Source organism: Neophocaena asiaeorientalis, unplaced genomic scaffold, assembly GCF_003031525.2.
Source record: "Neophocaena asiaeorientalis asiaeorientalis breed wild unplaced genomic scaffold, Neophocaena_asiaeorientalis_V1.1 scaffold150, whole genome shotgun sequence".
Lineage (NCBI taxonomy): Eukaryota > Metazoa > Chordata > Mammalia > Artiodactyla > Phocoenidae > Neophocaena > Neophocaena asiaeorientalis.
In genome coordinates this window covers 816,789-829,688 of record NW_020176571.1, presented here as the reverse complement: position 1 = coordinate 829,688, position 12,900 = coordinate 816,789, and the positions used below count along the sequence as shown (strand labels likewise).

General features: G+C 58.4%; 1 protein-coding gene across 2 annotated transcripts in view; it reads left to right on the top strand.

Annotated features, from left to right (window-relative positions):
* Positions 1–12,900, top strand: part of CACNA1C (calcium voltage-gated channel subunit alpha1 C) — a 420,733-nt gene that overhangs the window by 397,599 nt on the left and 10,234 nt on the right. For both annotated transcript variants that reach the window (XM_024733016.1, XM_024733015.1), the window contains exons 34-41: positions 805–970; positions 1,532–1,659; positions 2,296–2,392; positions 2,705–2,807; positions 7,134–7,235; positions 9,258–9,385; positions 9,729–9,863; positions 11,386–11,744. In XM_024733016.1, the coding sequence (XP_024588784.1) occupies positions 805–970; positions 1,532–1,659; positions 2,296–2,392; positions 2,705–2,807; positions 7,134–7,235; positions 9,258–9,385; positions 9,729–9,863; positions 11,386–11,744 (1,218 nt within the window). The remainder of the gene's footprint in view (positions 1–804; positions 971–1,531; positions 1,660–2,295; positions 2,393–2,704; positions 2,808–7,133; positions 7,236–9,257; positions 9,386–9,728; positions 9,864–11,385; positions 11,745–12,900) is intronic.

Sequence of the window (12,900 nt, the reverse complement as noted above, 5' to 3'; positions counted from 1 at the left end):
CTGGTAAAAGGGCACAAACTGTCAGCCATAAGGTGGATGAGGTCTGAGGTCTAACCTATAACATGGTGACCATAGTTGATGACACTGATCGTATCACTGAAGCTTGCCGAGACAGTAGAATGTAAATGTTCTCGCCAAAGAAAAGAAAAGAGAGAATTAAAAAAATCTGTGAGGGGATGGATGTGTTAATCAGGTGGGAAGAATCCTTTCACCATGTGCACGTCGATCAAATCATCATGATCTACGCTCTAGCTTGCAGTGTTATTTGTCGATTCTGCCTCAATAAAGCTGAGGAAAGAGCTGCCGAGTCTGTAGGGCAGTGACGCCAGGAGCGCCAATTGGGGAACAAGCAGCGCTCAGTGCGGTGAGGACACACCTGCCGTCCACCGGCAACTCCACCCCGAAGCAGGCGTCTGACGGCCCTGTGTGGTGACTGCAGGCTCCTTCGTGACAGCAAGACAGCAAAGAAAGGAAAAGCCTTAACAGGGCGGTGGGGCTTTTTAATGGTATACTCATAGAGGGTCTGCCGCAAAGGATGAATGAACCAGAGCTAAAATGCATCCAAACGGCCAAATCTCAAAACTTAACATGGACTGCAAAAGGAGGGACTTTGCAGAAAAGGTACAGCTTGTTATCTTTCACAGAAAATTTTCGGACATCCAGAACAATGCTGTGTGTTTTCCCATGCAGTGGATGTATCAGCGCTGGGGGGCTGACGAACCGCAGACTCAGTTCAGCGGTTCCCCAGCCAGGGAGGAGAGGGAGGGGCCTTGTGAGCCGCTCTGGGGCGTGGTCTCTCACCAGGTGCGCCACCGGGGAGGCGTGGCAGGACATCATGCTGGCCTGCATGCCGGGCAAGAAGTGCGCCCCCGAGTCGGAGCCGGGCAGCAGCGCCGAGGGGGAGGCGCCCTGCGGCAGCAGCTTCGCTGTCTTCTACTTCATCAGCTTCTACATGCTCTGCGCCTTTCTGGTGAGCCGGGTGGGACCCGCGGCCTTGGGTGACCAACGCGCAGCCCCGGGCCAGCCGCGCCCTGCGTCTCTGCAGCTCACGCTCGGGGGTGCCCCATCGGGGAGGCCGGCCTAGAGGGCTGTGTCCCTGGGACGGCCCAGCCGCACTGGAGGGAGGGGGCGGAGCTGGCCCAGAGTGAGCTCAGCCAGCATCCTTCTCATCCGATCTCAGCCCTCGTGGTGGTGGCGTCGTCCCCGAGGACAGGAGGCCCCTTAAACATTTCTGGCACTTTGACAAGGAGCAAGGGGAGGGTGGTGGACAGTCACCCCCCGTCCCTGGCAGCCCCGCCTGCCAGCTGGGTGTGAGGGAAGCTGCCAGCCCACAGGGGGGGTTCACCTGCCCAAACCCAAGGGGAGCTGGGTCAGGTCCTCATCCAAGAGAGCCACGTTCCGGGGGCCGGTGTTTTCAGTGGTGCCACTTGGGCGTCTTCAGAAACACTGGCTTCTGCCGCGCGTGGCCTGCTAACCACGTGTGCCGGAAGGGCCTCCGAGGGCATCTCCCCGCGCTCTCCGTTCTCCACAGATCATCAACCTCTTCGTAGCTGTCATCATGGACAACTTCGACTACCTGACAAGGGACTGGTCCATTCTGGGTCCCCACCACCTGGACGAATTCAAGAGAATCTGGGCGGAGTATGATCCTGAAGCCAAGTAAGTCCCCAGGGGGAGCCCGACCCGCAAAGCCACAAGGGGATTGCGTGACCGCACCTGTGGAAGCGGGTCAAGACGGGTTAGCGCAGGGTGGATCCATAGCAAACACTAACCTGCACAGGCCACAAGGGTCGAGGGTCAGGGCCAGCGACAGGAGGGCTTTGGCTGAGTCAAGAACACGCCTGCTGTTTTCAGCTGTACAGGACAGGAGGGCCTAGTGTTGGAGTAACCAGTAGGGACTCGAGTCAGGATGTCCGGGGCCAGGCAGATCCTGCCTGCCTTTCTGCCGTAGGTCCATCAATCCAGCCACGTTTGGTTGACACTCTAGAAATACCGTTTGGTCAGACGGTTGGTTCACTGAAGCAGGAGTAATATTGAGAATTTCGTTGCCTACTAAAATCCCTTCCACCATGAATATAGCACTGATGGAAAATTGCTCCTTAAAATCCTAAACACGTGTATGTACTGGTTTTGGAGTTTTGCCGTGCAGTTCTGCATCTCAGCACCAGTTTCATCACTGGGGTCCAGCCGTGGAGAGTTCCTTCTGCAGGGGGATCCCCCGCCCTGGGTGCATGAGTCCTGGGCTACTGGCCGAGACCGCCGCACTGACCTTCCCCCCGTTCCTGCCTCTTCTAGGGGTCGCATCAAACACCTGGATGTGGTGACCCTGCTCCGGAGGATTCAGCCCCCGCTGGGCTTTGGGAAGCTGTGCCCTCACCGCGTGGCTTGCAAAGTAAGAGATGAGCTGGGCTCGTAGGAGACACGACATGGGAGGGAAGATGCCTCTTGTGACCTTGGTCAGGACGTCAATCCTCTACGGGGATGAGGACAGTATTTTATGAGCCTAAAGAAAGGAGCCAGAGCCAGAATAGGCGTTAGGGGTCCTTCCCACAGTGCGTTCTCAGACTCTGAAGGAAACACGGCGTGACACACACACACGCATTTCGAGGCCCCCCCCACTTCGGCATCCTCCTGCCTCGGGGGTTCTGCGGGAGGGTCCTTCAGGAGCCGGCTGCTGTGATGACCAGCTCTGCTCCCCCACCAGCGCCTGGTCTCCATGAACATGCCCCTGAACAGCGACGGGACGGTCATGTTCAACGCCACCCTGTTTGCCCTGGTCCGGACGGCCCTGAGGATCAAAACGGAAGGTAAGGTCATCCGGGGGCCCCGGGAGAGCCACCGGGAGACCTAGTGGACCAGCCGGAGCCCAGCTCGGCTCCTGCGGGGTGTCAGAGCCTCAGCCCAGCAGTAACTGTCACCTCTGGGGTATTAGCGGTGCCAGGTCTGCTCGTGTGCCCTTTGCTCCTTGAATGGCCTCCTTGCCTGTAGTTTTTAGAGCTCATCCTGGGTGACACCTCAGGGTCCTTGGGTGTAGTTCAGAGAGCAGGAGATGAGTGTTACCTGAAGCGGGGCTGAGCCCCATCACAGTGGGATTTCACTGGCTGCAAGTGGGTCTCAAACGTTCAACTCTCCTTGCAAGTTAAACTCCTGTGTCGGTCGGGAAGGGGTCAGAGCGGACGTGGTGACTGGGGCTGCGGTCGGCCCTCGCCCGCCTGCACGCAGGTGCTCAGCCAGCCGGCAGGTGGGGGTCAGAGCCCCCGTGCTCCTCATACGGGGCTCCCTCGGTGGGGGCCGTGCTCCCCCGTGTTGCCTGGGGGGAGGGAACGTCTTCCACGTTGTACGACAGGGACCCGTGGCCAGCAGCTTGGCTTCGACGACCCGCTGTCCTCACAGCTGCAACGGCTACAGGTGCACCTGACGAGATGCAGCTGCTTCCCCAAAGCTCCCAGCCTCCTCCTGCGATTCGCGGAGTTGCAGCTTGTTTGAGACGCTGAGTCCCAGCCCCAGCCCCGAACTCGGAACGTGCATCCTGCACCAGCTGCGGGGGATTCACGTGAGCAAAGTCTGAAACCCACCGGCACAGTAATTAGAGAAAACTCAGGTGGGACCGGCAGTGTCGCCTCCCCCTTCTGGCGTTTGGATCTCAGAGCCTCAGGAGGCTGGAGCCCTGGGCGGGGCAACAGGGGACTGGACCCTGATATCGTGTGACGGTCAGCGAGTCTCTCTCTGCCTCAGTTTCTTCGTTTGTAAAACGAGAAAGGTGGGGGACGTGTGGCATTCAGTTCAGGGGACAAGCCAGGAGGTGCCTTCTCTCAGCTAAATCCTTTCAGAAAATAACAGAAACATCGTAGATGTAGGACAAGAACAGGGCCAGCAAGGTGCCTGTCAAAATAATGAGCTAATCTTAAAAAAAACAAAGGCTGAAGAATACGCTCTCGGTAGCCAAGGCCGTAACTCAACCTGAAACGGGGGTAAACAGGCCTATTTCTGCCGACAAAAGATGGAACACACATTTTGTGTAGGCGTGTGTGTGACCGGGGGAAGCCTGGAGGGAAGTTCGCTAACACGTTAGCCTCGATTGTCGTGAGCGGTGGAATCAGACGCTTCTCTTCACTTCCTTTACCTTCTTCCTTTACTTTTCCAAACTTTCCACAATGACTGTGGTTACGGTTCCTTCCAGGAGGGAAGGTTTTCTTTTTCAAGGAGGGAAGCTAGAAAGACTCCTGGAAGGAACGTGTTGTGGTCCTTAAGTTTTGATGTAAAGTGAGGAGATGAATCTTCATCCCGTGGAGGAACGAGAAGCGCTGACGTTGGAGCCAGGACCCAGCACCGTCAAGATGCTCGTCAGAGCAAACCAGGTCCCAGACAAAGACTCTTCGACCTTAGAGCCGGACACGCACAGCCCATCCTGAGGAAACACTCTCCTGAGACCAGGGGAGAAGCCAGCCGCGCGGGGACCAGTCAAGCCAAGAATTAAAGGAAACTTCAAACACAGACCCTCGTCCACGGAGCAGCAACTGCCCCGGTAGCTCAAAATTCTGCATTGTTCACGTTAAGTCCTGCTAGATGGGTAGATCTCATGTTCCGTGTTCTTACCACCATAAGATACAATTTAAAACTGAAAAAAGGGCAACTTCCCTGACGGTCCAGTGGTTAAGACTCCGCACGTCCACTGCAGGGGGCACAGGCTCGATCCCTGGTCGGGGAACTAAGATCCCGCATGCCTCGCAGCACGGCCAAAGAAAAGAAGAAACAAAAAAAAGGAATAGTTCCCAAAGGGCCCACAACATCAACTCGAGGCAAACCTTCATCAGAGACGAGCACCCTCCCCGCCTGCAACCAACGTGTTAAACTCTTAAGTGCGGGAGACAAAGGTGAGTTCTTAGAAGCAACTACGAAGAAACTGGAGAAAGCATCTAAATTCGGGAGACTAAATGCCACGTGGTCCTCACCCTGCAGACTGTGAGCTGGGGGTATTTGGAGAGAAATTAGCGCCTTCTCGAGAGAACCAGCAATGTCCCAGGCCCCATCAACCCAGGATACGGAAGGAAGATGTCCTGAAACACTTAGATGACATGAAGCAAGGGTTACGAAGTTCGAGGTTACATAGCTCACGGTGGGAATGAATTAAAGCTTGGAGAAAAGTGACAGACCCTCTTGGAAGATGTGTCATCGCAAAGGTCTGTCGTAACAAATTATCACAAACTGGGGGCTTCAAACAACAGAAATTCATTCTCTCACAGTCAGGCCAGAAGTCCGAAGGCGAGGTGCCAGCGGACAGCAGGGTGGGTTCCTCTGGAGGCGCGGAGGGGGTCCGTCCCGGCCTGTCCTGGTGGCTGGCAGTGCTGGGCCCCCCAGGCACGTAGCTGGGTTTCTCCGCTCCCTGACTCCGTCTCCGCCCGCCCCCCGCTGTCTTCTCTGAGCGTCTCTCTGCATCCCCTCCTCTTGTGAGGACACCAGTCACATTGGCTGAATGTCGTCCCCTCCCCCAATGAGCACGCCCTCATCTCAGCTAATACACCTGCGAAGATTTCTACCTACAGGCCGCCTAAGGTTCCGGGTGGGTGTGAACATGGGGGCACCGTTGAGCCCGCCACGGAAGACGAGCGTATCTGAGCATCGTGTCCATCAGGGCTCCCGCTACACGTGTGGGGACCCGCCGGCCACCTCCCCGGCGCCGGCCTCTAAGCCCGCTGTGCTCGCCCCCTGCCGTGTCACCACCCACCCAGCACCTCCCACTCTGAAGGTCTGGAGTCCAGCCAGGGGGCCTCCAGGCCAAAACCAGACTGTTGACCCGGACGTGTCCTCTTCCCGGGGCTCGGGGAAGAGTCCACCCGCGACTTGCTCAGGCTGTCAGCAGAACTCACTCGCGGCAGGTGCAGGACCAGCTCTCGGCTGTGCCCCGAGGCCCCCGAGCCCCGCACGCAGCCCCACACCTGCCCTGCTCCCAGCCACGGAGGACCCTCTTGTCTCTGGCCCCGTCCTGAATTACTTTTGTCTGTTTTTCGCTTTGCTGACTTTTTACTGAGTCATAACTAACAGGTAACGTTACATTCCTTTCAGATGAGCGACACAGTGACCCCGTATTTGTATTTGTGAAATGCTCACCACAAGTCTGGTTAACATCTGTCACCTCACAGTTACAATTTTTTTCTTGTGATGAGAACTTTTAAGATCTACTCTCTTAGCAGCTAGCACACGTACAGTACAGTATTGTTAACTGTAGTCCCCATGCTGTCATGCTGTACTTTACATCCTCAGGACATGTTTAGTTTATAACTGGGGGTTTGCCCCTAAGGACCCTCTCCTTGTGAAGAGCTAATCCACTGCTGGGATTAGCTCAGGCCCCACTGGACAGCTTCCCCATCCTAAGGGCACATGTGCCGTATAACATAACCCGACCACAGGGTAAGGCCCCGAGTTCACGGTTCCAGGGGCCATGCAGGGCGCATGCTTGGTGGTGGCGGGAGAGAGCTGGGAGCATGTTAGACCCAGCCCCCCAGTCCTCTCTTACGGCTGCGGGTCTCAGCTTTCCTCTCCCAGGGCTGTAAGGCCAGTATCCCAGAGGCGCACAGAGAGGCACCTAATTAAGCCTGTTTTGCCAGTGGAGAAAGGAGACCCAGAGAAGCCCCCAACCTCAGGACCCCCTGTCTTCTGGTTTCTGCTTCCATGCCAAGGTTTTGCCACCTCCTCCCAGCAGGAGACTCAGCAGAGGGCTTTGACACAGAGACCCCCGAGCATGGACGCTCCACGTGGGTCTGCAGAGGGACCACACTTCCTTCCAGTCGCCCACATTTCCCTGGCGGCCCAGGGGGAGCCCCTGTGGCCGTCCAGCTCGATCCAGCTCCAGCAGTCTCATGGGCCTCAGGGGCCCCCTCAAGGAGAAGGAGGGACACAGAGTGGGTGCAGGGTTGCCCTGGCGACCAAGCAGCAGGCAGGGAGGAAGGGGAGAGAGGCCAAGAGGGGACGGAGGCGGACAGCGGGAGCCCCGGGGGGAGGATGATGGGGCTGACGGGCCAGAGCCATTGCAGGCAGAGCCCGTGGGCCACGGCCACCACTCCCACAGCAGGACCAGCCCACGGGAGGCCCTCAGGGGCAGCTGGTCAGTCGGCCTTGCGTCTCCCTCCCCACAGGGAACCTGGAACAGGCCAACGAGGAGCTGCGGGCCATCATCAAGAAGATCTGGAAGCGGACCAGCATGAAGCTGCTGGACCAGGTGGTGCCGCCTGCGGGAGGTGAGTCACCCCACCCCGGGCGTATGCGAGTCCTGAGTCCAGGCTGCGGGAGGCCTGCCCTTTCGGGCTGGAGCCTGGTCCAAGCCTGAGGTCACAGAGGAGGCCGAGCTAGGCCCCCCGATGCCTGGAGGTTTGGCAGAACTTCAAGGAAACTCTGCAAAGCAGAGCTTTCCCCATAACCTGCCGGGCTGGGTGCTCTAGGAATGATGGGGTCCTGGAGAAGGAGCCCCCCGGGACGCCCCTTCCTGTTCCTCCCGGGGCAGTGTTTGTCGACTCTGTCAACTGTCCTCCGTATACAGTTGCCAAAGTATGAGTACAACGCTTTAATGTGAAATATGTTAAAATCAAATGTTTTTCAATAAATAAATACTCAGGGACAACTCAGGGGCCCAAATTTCTAGTTAACTGACCAAACGCTCGTCTGCACCCACTGTTACGAATAAGTTTGTGTTTAAAGGAAACGAACAGTGTTGACATTGTTGACATTTTGCGTTTGTCTTTTGGAAGTAAGGGCTTATGGACTATCTTTAAATAAGTACAGACAGCTCTGGGCACACACGTGGGGCAAGTGCAGGCTGATCGCGGGGTCCAGCCCCAGGGGGATCACATTCACGGAGCGGTGCCGTCAGGGACACAGTTTCTGAAACGTGCACCCTTCCTGCTCAGGTTGAAACAAAACAAAGTGGTCTTCCATCCACTTAAACAGCAGGTATATTCCTGGGAAACTGGAATATCACAGCCGTGCAGGTCCCACGTGGAGCCGAGTGAGGGTCTTAGCTCAGGTGGTTATAGCGGGAGGGCCCCCCACAGACGTCTGGCGTGGCCTTGGCAGGGTGCAAAGGCAGTATTCACTGTGCTTTTCGGGACACGTCCAGAGCCACGTCATTCACGCCAGCAGCATCCCCAAAGCATGGTGACAATCGCGGTGACACTGAGAAAGTCCTATACATTCCCAGAACACTCCTGCTGCCCCTGACAAGACCCACCCCCGAAAGGAAGGCAGGCCTGGGGACGGGCGCCACGCGGCCTGGCGTCACACGCACCACGTCCCTTAATCCCCATCACGGTTCTGTGACGCCTGCTCTAGGAGCTGGTTCTCAGCTGCTCAGTAGCTGACCCCAGGCTGGTGGTGAGAGCCCTGCGGATTCAGGACCCAGGTCCAAGGGGGCCACACTTCCCACCAGCGCCAGTCTTTCCTGATTCACGGCAGACAGGGCTCGGGCATCCCCTCCACGTGGGGCTGGGGCCCCGGCCGGCCGGACGGAAGGCAAGCAGCTGTGGGTTCGGCTACTCTCACGAGACAGCTAGGAGCAGGGGAGCCATCACAGCCCCCAGATGCAACCCAAAAGCCTTCTCCAGGCCTTCCGCCCCCTCCTCCCTCAAGAAACGGAAGATGGGGGAGGGGGGGCTCCTCTTGGGGCAGGAACTGCTCCCCTCGGGGCGCCACTCGCTTCTCACCACCCACTTCGTTCCCAAGACGGAGGCTGATTCTGTCTTGTGTCACTTGGGGAGCAGCCCAGCCACGGGGTTAGAAAGCCCCAAAAAAGATGGGGGGCCTGCGCCCCTCCCACCTACCCTTAAGAACGCTAGCCCTTAGGGGCCTGGGCGATTATCAGTGGGCACCCGGAGCTTCGGAATCTTAAAAGAGTTAATCAACAAGGTCAGTTAAGTAAAAAATGCAAGGTGGGAAATAAGTTTGGCAACAGGCTACTTTTTCTGTGAAAAAAAGAGGGGGTAGGAATATATTTGCTTATTCGCAGGAAGCATTTGCATAATGAATCTCTGGGGAAATAAGAAACGAAAAAGAAAGGTTATCTGATAGGAGGTGGGGGGAAAGACTCTTCACTGTACACACACCTTTTTGTATATTTTTGTCTTTTTGAACCACGTGCATGGAGAGCCTCTTCCAAAAAATTTAATTGAGAAAACTTAAGAAGGCGTGGATGCTGAAAAAAGGTTCCTGAAGCCTGGCCACGCCCCCCTGTTTACGCCCTGTTCACCCTGTCCTCCCTTTGCTCTCAGATGATGAGGTCACGGTGGGCAAGTTTTACGCTACTTTCCTGATCCAAGAGTATTTCCGGAAATTCAAGAAGCGCAAAGAGCAGGGCCTGGTGGGCAAGCCCTCCCAGAGGAACGCCCTGTCCCTGCAGGTGAGGGGTCCTCGCCCCCCCGGGGGGCCTGGCACCCTCCTCTCGCCTCTGCCAGGTCCGGGGGCTCTCACGGGCTGGCTGGAGGCGGGTCCCTTCCTGAGGGCCCTGAGCCTTCCCCAAGGTGGATGCTGCAGGGTTGACCCTCCCCTCCTGTGGCCTCGCAGCCCGCAGAGCCCGGGGAGTTGGCCGGGGGGTCTGCTGACGCCCCCGAAACAGCCCCTCCCAACATGCCTTCACGCCCTATGGACCTCCGGAGGCTGGCCTGCTGCGGGGAGAGGCACAGGGGCGGATGGGTGGCAGGTGGGGCACCAGGGCCCTCACACATCATCCCCCTGGGCTCCAGGCTGGCCTGCGCACCCTGCATGACCTCGGGCCCGAGATCCGCCGGGCCATCTCCGGGGACCTGACCGCCGAGGAGGAGCTGGACAAGGCCATGAAGGAGGCTGTGTCCACGGCCTCGGAAGATGACATCTTCAGGGTAGGGGGGTGCCCCGGCCGCGGTCTTCCACCTCCGTAAAGCTGGGTTTGGAGCAGAAGGGTGGGCTGGCGTCCTGAATCCAGGGAGGAAGGCCTGAGTCAGAGCATCACTGGCCCTCAGAGAAGGCGTGAGGGAGCTGTTTTGCTAAGGAAATGTTTTTTAGGAGACGTTTCTACGTTACACGTTGCAAAGTGTTGGCCTCTGTGCCACGTCGAATCCACAGCCTATTTTGTTTGCCAACATTTGAAAATCTGGCTCATTCAATAAAAATCTAGACTTCTATCCTCTCTTGAAAAAAACAGATGTGCAGTAGCAGGCAGCAGAGGTCTGGAAGCCAGTGGCAATCTTGACTTAGACCATGAGGTCTCCAGGCCCCAAAGCCCCCTCCGGCCTCCTCTCTCCCCTCCTGGATACCGAGGCTGCCGTCAGTTTTATACATTTTTTTAAATTTTATTTAATTTATTTTTTTATCTATTTTATAAATTTATTTATTTTGGCTGCGTTGGGTCTTCGTTGCTGCGCGCGGACTTTCTCTAGTTGCGGCGAGTGGGAGCTGCTCTTCATTGCAGTGCGCGGGCTTTTCATTGCGGTGGCTTCTCTCGTTGCGGAGCACGGGCTCTAGGTGCACAGGCTTCAGTGGTTGTGGCACGTAGTCTCAGTAGTTGTGTCTCATGGGCTCTAGAGCGCAGGCTCAGTAGTTGGGGCGCATGGGCTTAGTTGCTCCGTGGCACGTGGGATCTTCCCGGACCAGGGCTTGAACCCGTGTCCCCTGCACTGGCAGGCAGATTCCTAACCACTGCGCCACCAGGTGAGCCCCTGCCATCAGTTTTAACAGTGAAAACTAGTGCCCACTGGAATTCTGGGGCCCTTGCACCCAGCTCTCTTCATGAATCCCCAAGGTATTTGGCTAAAAATCCTATAGCAAGTGAGACACTACCACCCAGAACTGCGCTAGGGCCTCTCACCCCGCCTCCCGGCCCCAGCAGGCTCCCAGGCGGTGGAAGCATTGGGGTGAGAGGAGCCCATCACCCTGAGGCTGTCTTGTCCTCACCACCCTCCTCCTTGTCACTGTGAAATGTCCGTCACTGAATGGCCTCGGGGACACACTAGCATGTCAGTGTGACCCCAAGAGACCCCCCCCAAGCCTTGCAGGCAGCTACTTGCCCACTTGCCCGGGACAAGGGGGGAATACACTGGTTTCTGATTTGAAATCTAAGACTCTCCCAGGGGAAAGGAGGCCAGAGTTTAATTGGTGTAGTAACTAAGCCCTTCTTATTCTCAGAACCGTTTGGCCAACGTAGCTCCTAGCTCAGTGAGCCAGTTGGATTCTTTTTTTAAATCCCATTAGAACCTTCGGGCCCTGTTTTCCACCCCTCGGCCCTCACATGCCCCACTGCTGCAGTGCAGGGTCTCCGCCTGAGACTCAGCCACGTGTCGCTCGGCGGGGCTGAGCTCCCGGTGGAGAAGGAGAGGCGGCCGTGGGCGGGCCACCCCCCCACACACCCCTCCGTCTCGCCTGCAGAGGGCCGGCGGCCTATTCGGCAACCACGTGGGCTACTACCCCAGCGACAGCCGGAGCACCTTCCCCCAGACCTTCACCACCCAGCGCCCTCTGCACATCAGCAAGGCGGGCACCAGCCAGGGTGGTGCGGAGTCGCCCTCCCACGAGAAGCTGGTGGACTCCACCTTCACCCCCAGCAGCTACTCGTCCATGGGTTCCAACGCCAACATCAACAACGCCAACAACACCGCCCTGGGCCGCTGCCCCTGCCCTGCCGGCCAGCCCGGTGCTGTCAGCGTCAGCACCGTGGAGGGCCGTGGGCCCCCCTTGTCCCCTGCTGTCCAGGTGCAGGGGGCCTCGTGGAGGCTCAGCTCCAAGAGGTGAGCAGGGGCTGCACGGGAGGGGCTTGGGGAGGAGCATTTGACCCCTCAGTCCTCCAGCTGGGGTGGAGGCTGCTGCCCAGACCCCGGCCAGAGGGCGGCCAGCGGGGCCTCCCGGGTTCTGCAGCCGTGCTCGGGAGGCCCCGTGACACCTGACCGGCAGGTGTCCCGAGGTGCGCGCCTCTGGACGGGGCCTTCTCTGCTCTCTCCCCCGAAGCAGAGAGGCCCTGGCCCCGATGCCCGAGATGTTTGCATCCTGGAGACACCACCGTCTCCGTCCCCTGGGCCTTTCTCAAGTCTCTGCCCAAACCTGGCCTTGGGCCCCCAGGGGATGGGGCAGGCCCACCCCATCTTCTTAGTGTCCTTCTCGTCCCTGGGAGGAGGCATTCTGGAGGCAGGAGGCCCTTCGCTGGGTGCTTGCCTGCTCTGACCCCACGCGGGATCATTCCTGGCAGTCCTGACGTCTCCCGGCTCCTGTCCCTTTCTTTTCTCCCACCCGCCGCTCCCTGGTGCCCCAGGACCCACTGCCATGATGTGCTGGGGCGGTCGACACCTACTTCCACACCCTGGGCTTCGGCCAGTGCCTCACTTATATCAGCAGCTCCAGGCTCCCAGGCCCGGGAGGATCTGAACACTTCACCCTTAGCTGAGCTGCCCCTCCGACCGGGACAGCAGCCCCCAGCAGCCCCGTTTCTGGGGCAGACCTCCTTTCCTCCCCTCCAGCTCAGATCCAGAAGTGATCTTTTCTAAATCCCTGGACAAGTGTCCTGAGCTGCGTTCATCCCAGAGGCCAGCTCCCGGCCTCCCGGTGTTCACGTCCCTTCGTCACGCCCGCGTTAGCCGAGGTTCCAGCCCGGGCCGTGTCCTGCCCATCGCAGCTCACGGCTGAGTGCGGTGGCGCCAGCTCTGGCCTCAGGTCCTGCACACGGCGGCCCGCGGGGGGCGTCCCCAGCCCACGTCTCGCCCCTCCCACGCCAGCAAGAGCACACAGCGTCTCCCGTGTCAGTCACCGGGGGCAGGGCACCATCGGTCAGGGCCTCCGCCAGAGATCCGCCCAGACCCTCCCCGAGTGGCTCACAGGCGCAGGGTCAAAGCTGGCCACTGACCCCCCACTCAGATCTGAGAGGATAAGCTGGAATATCTCCCAGAGGCCCTG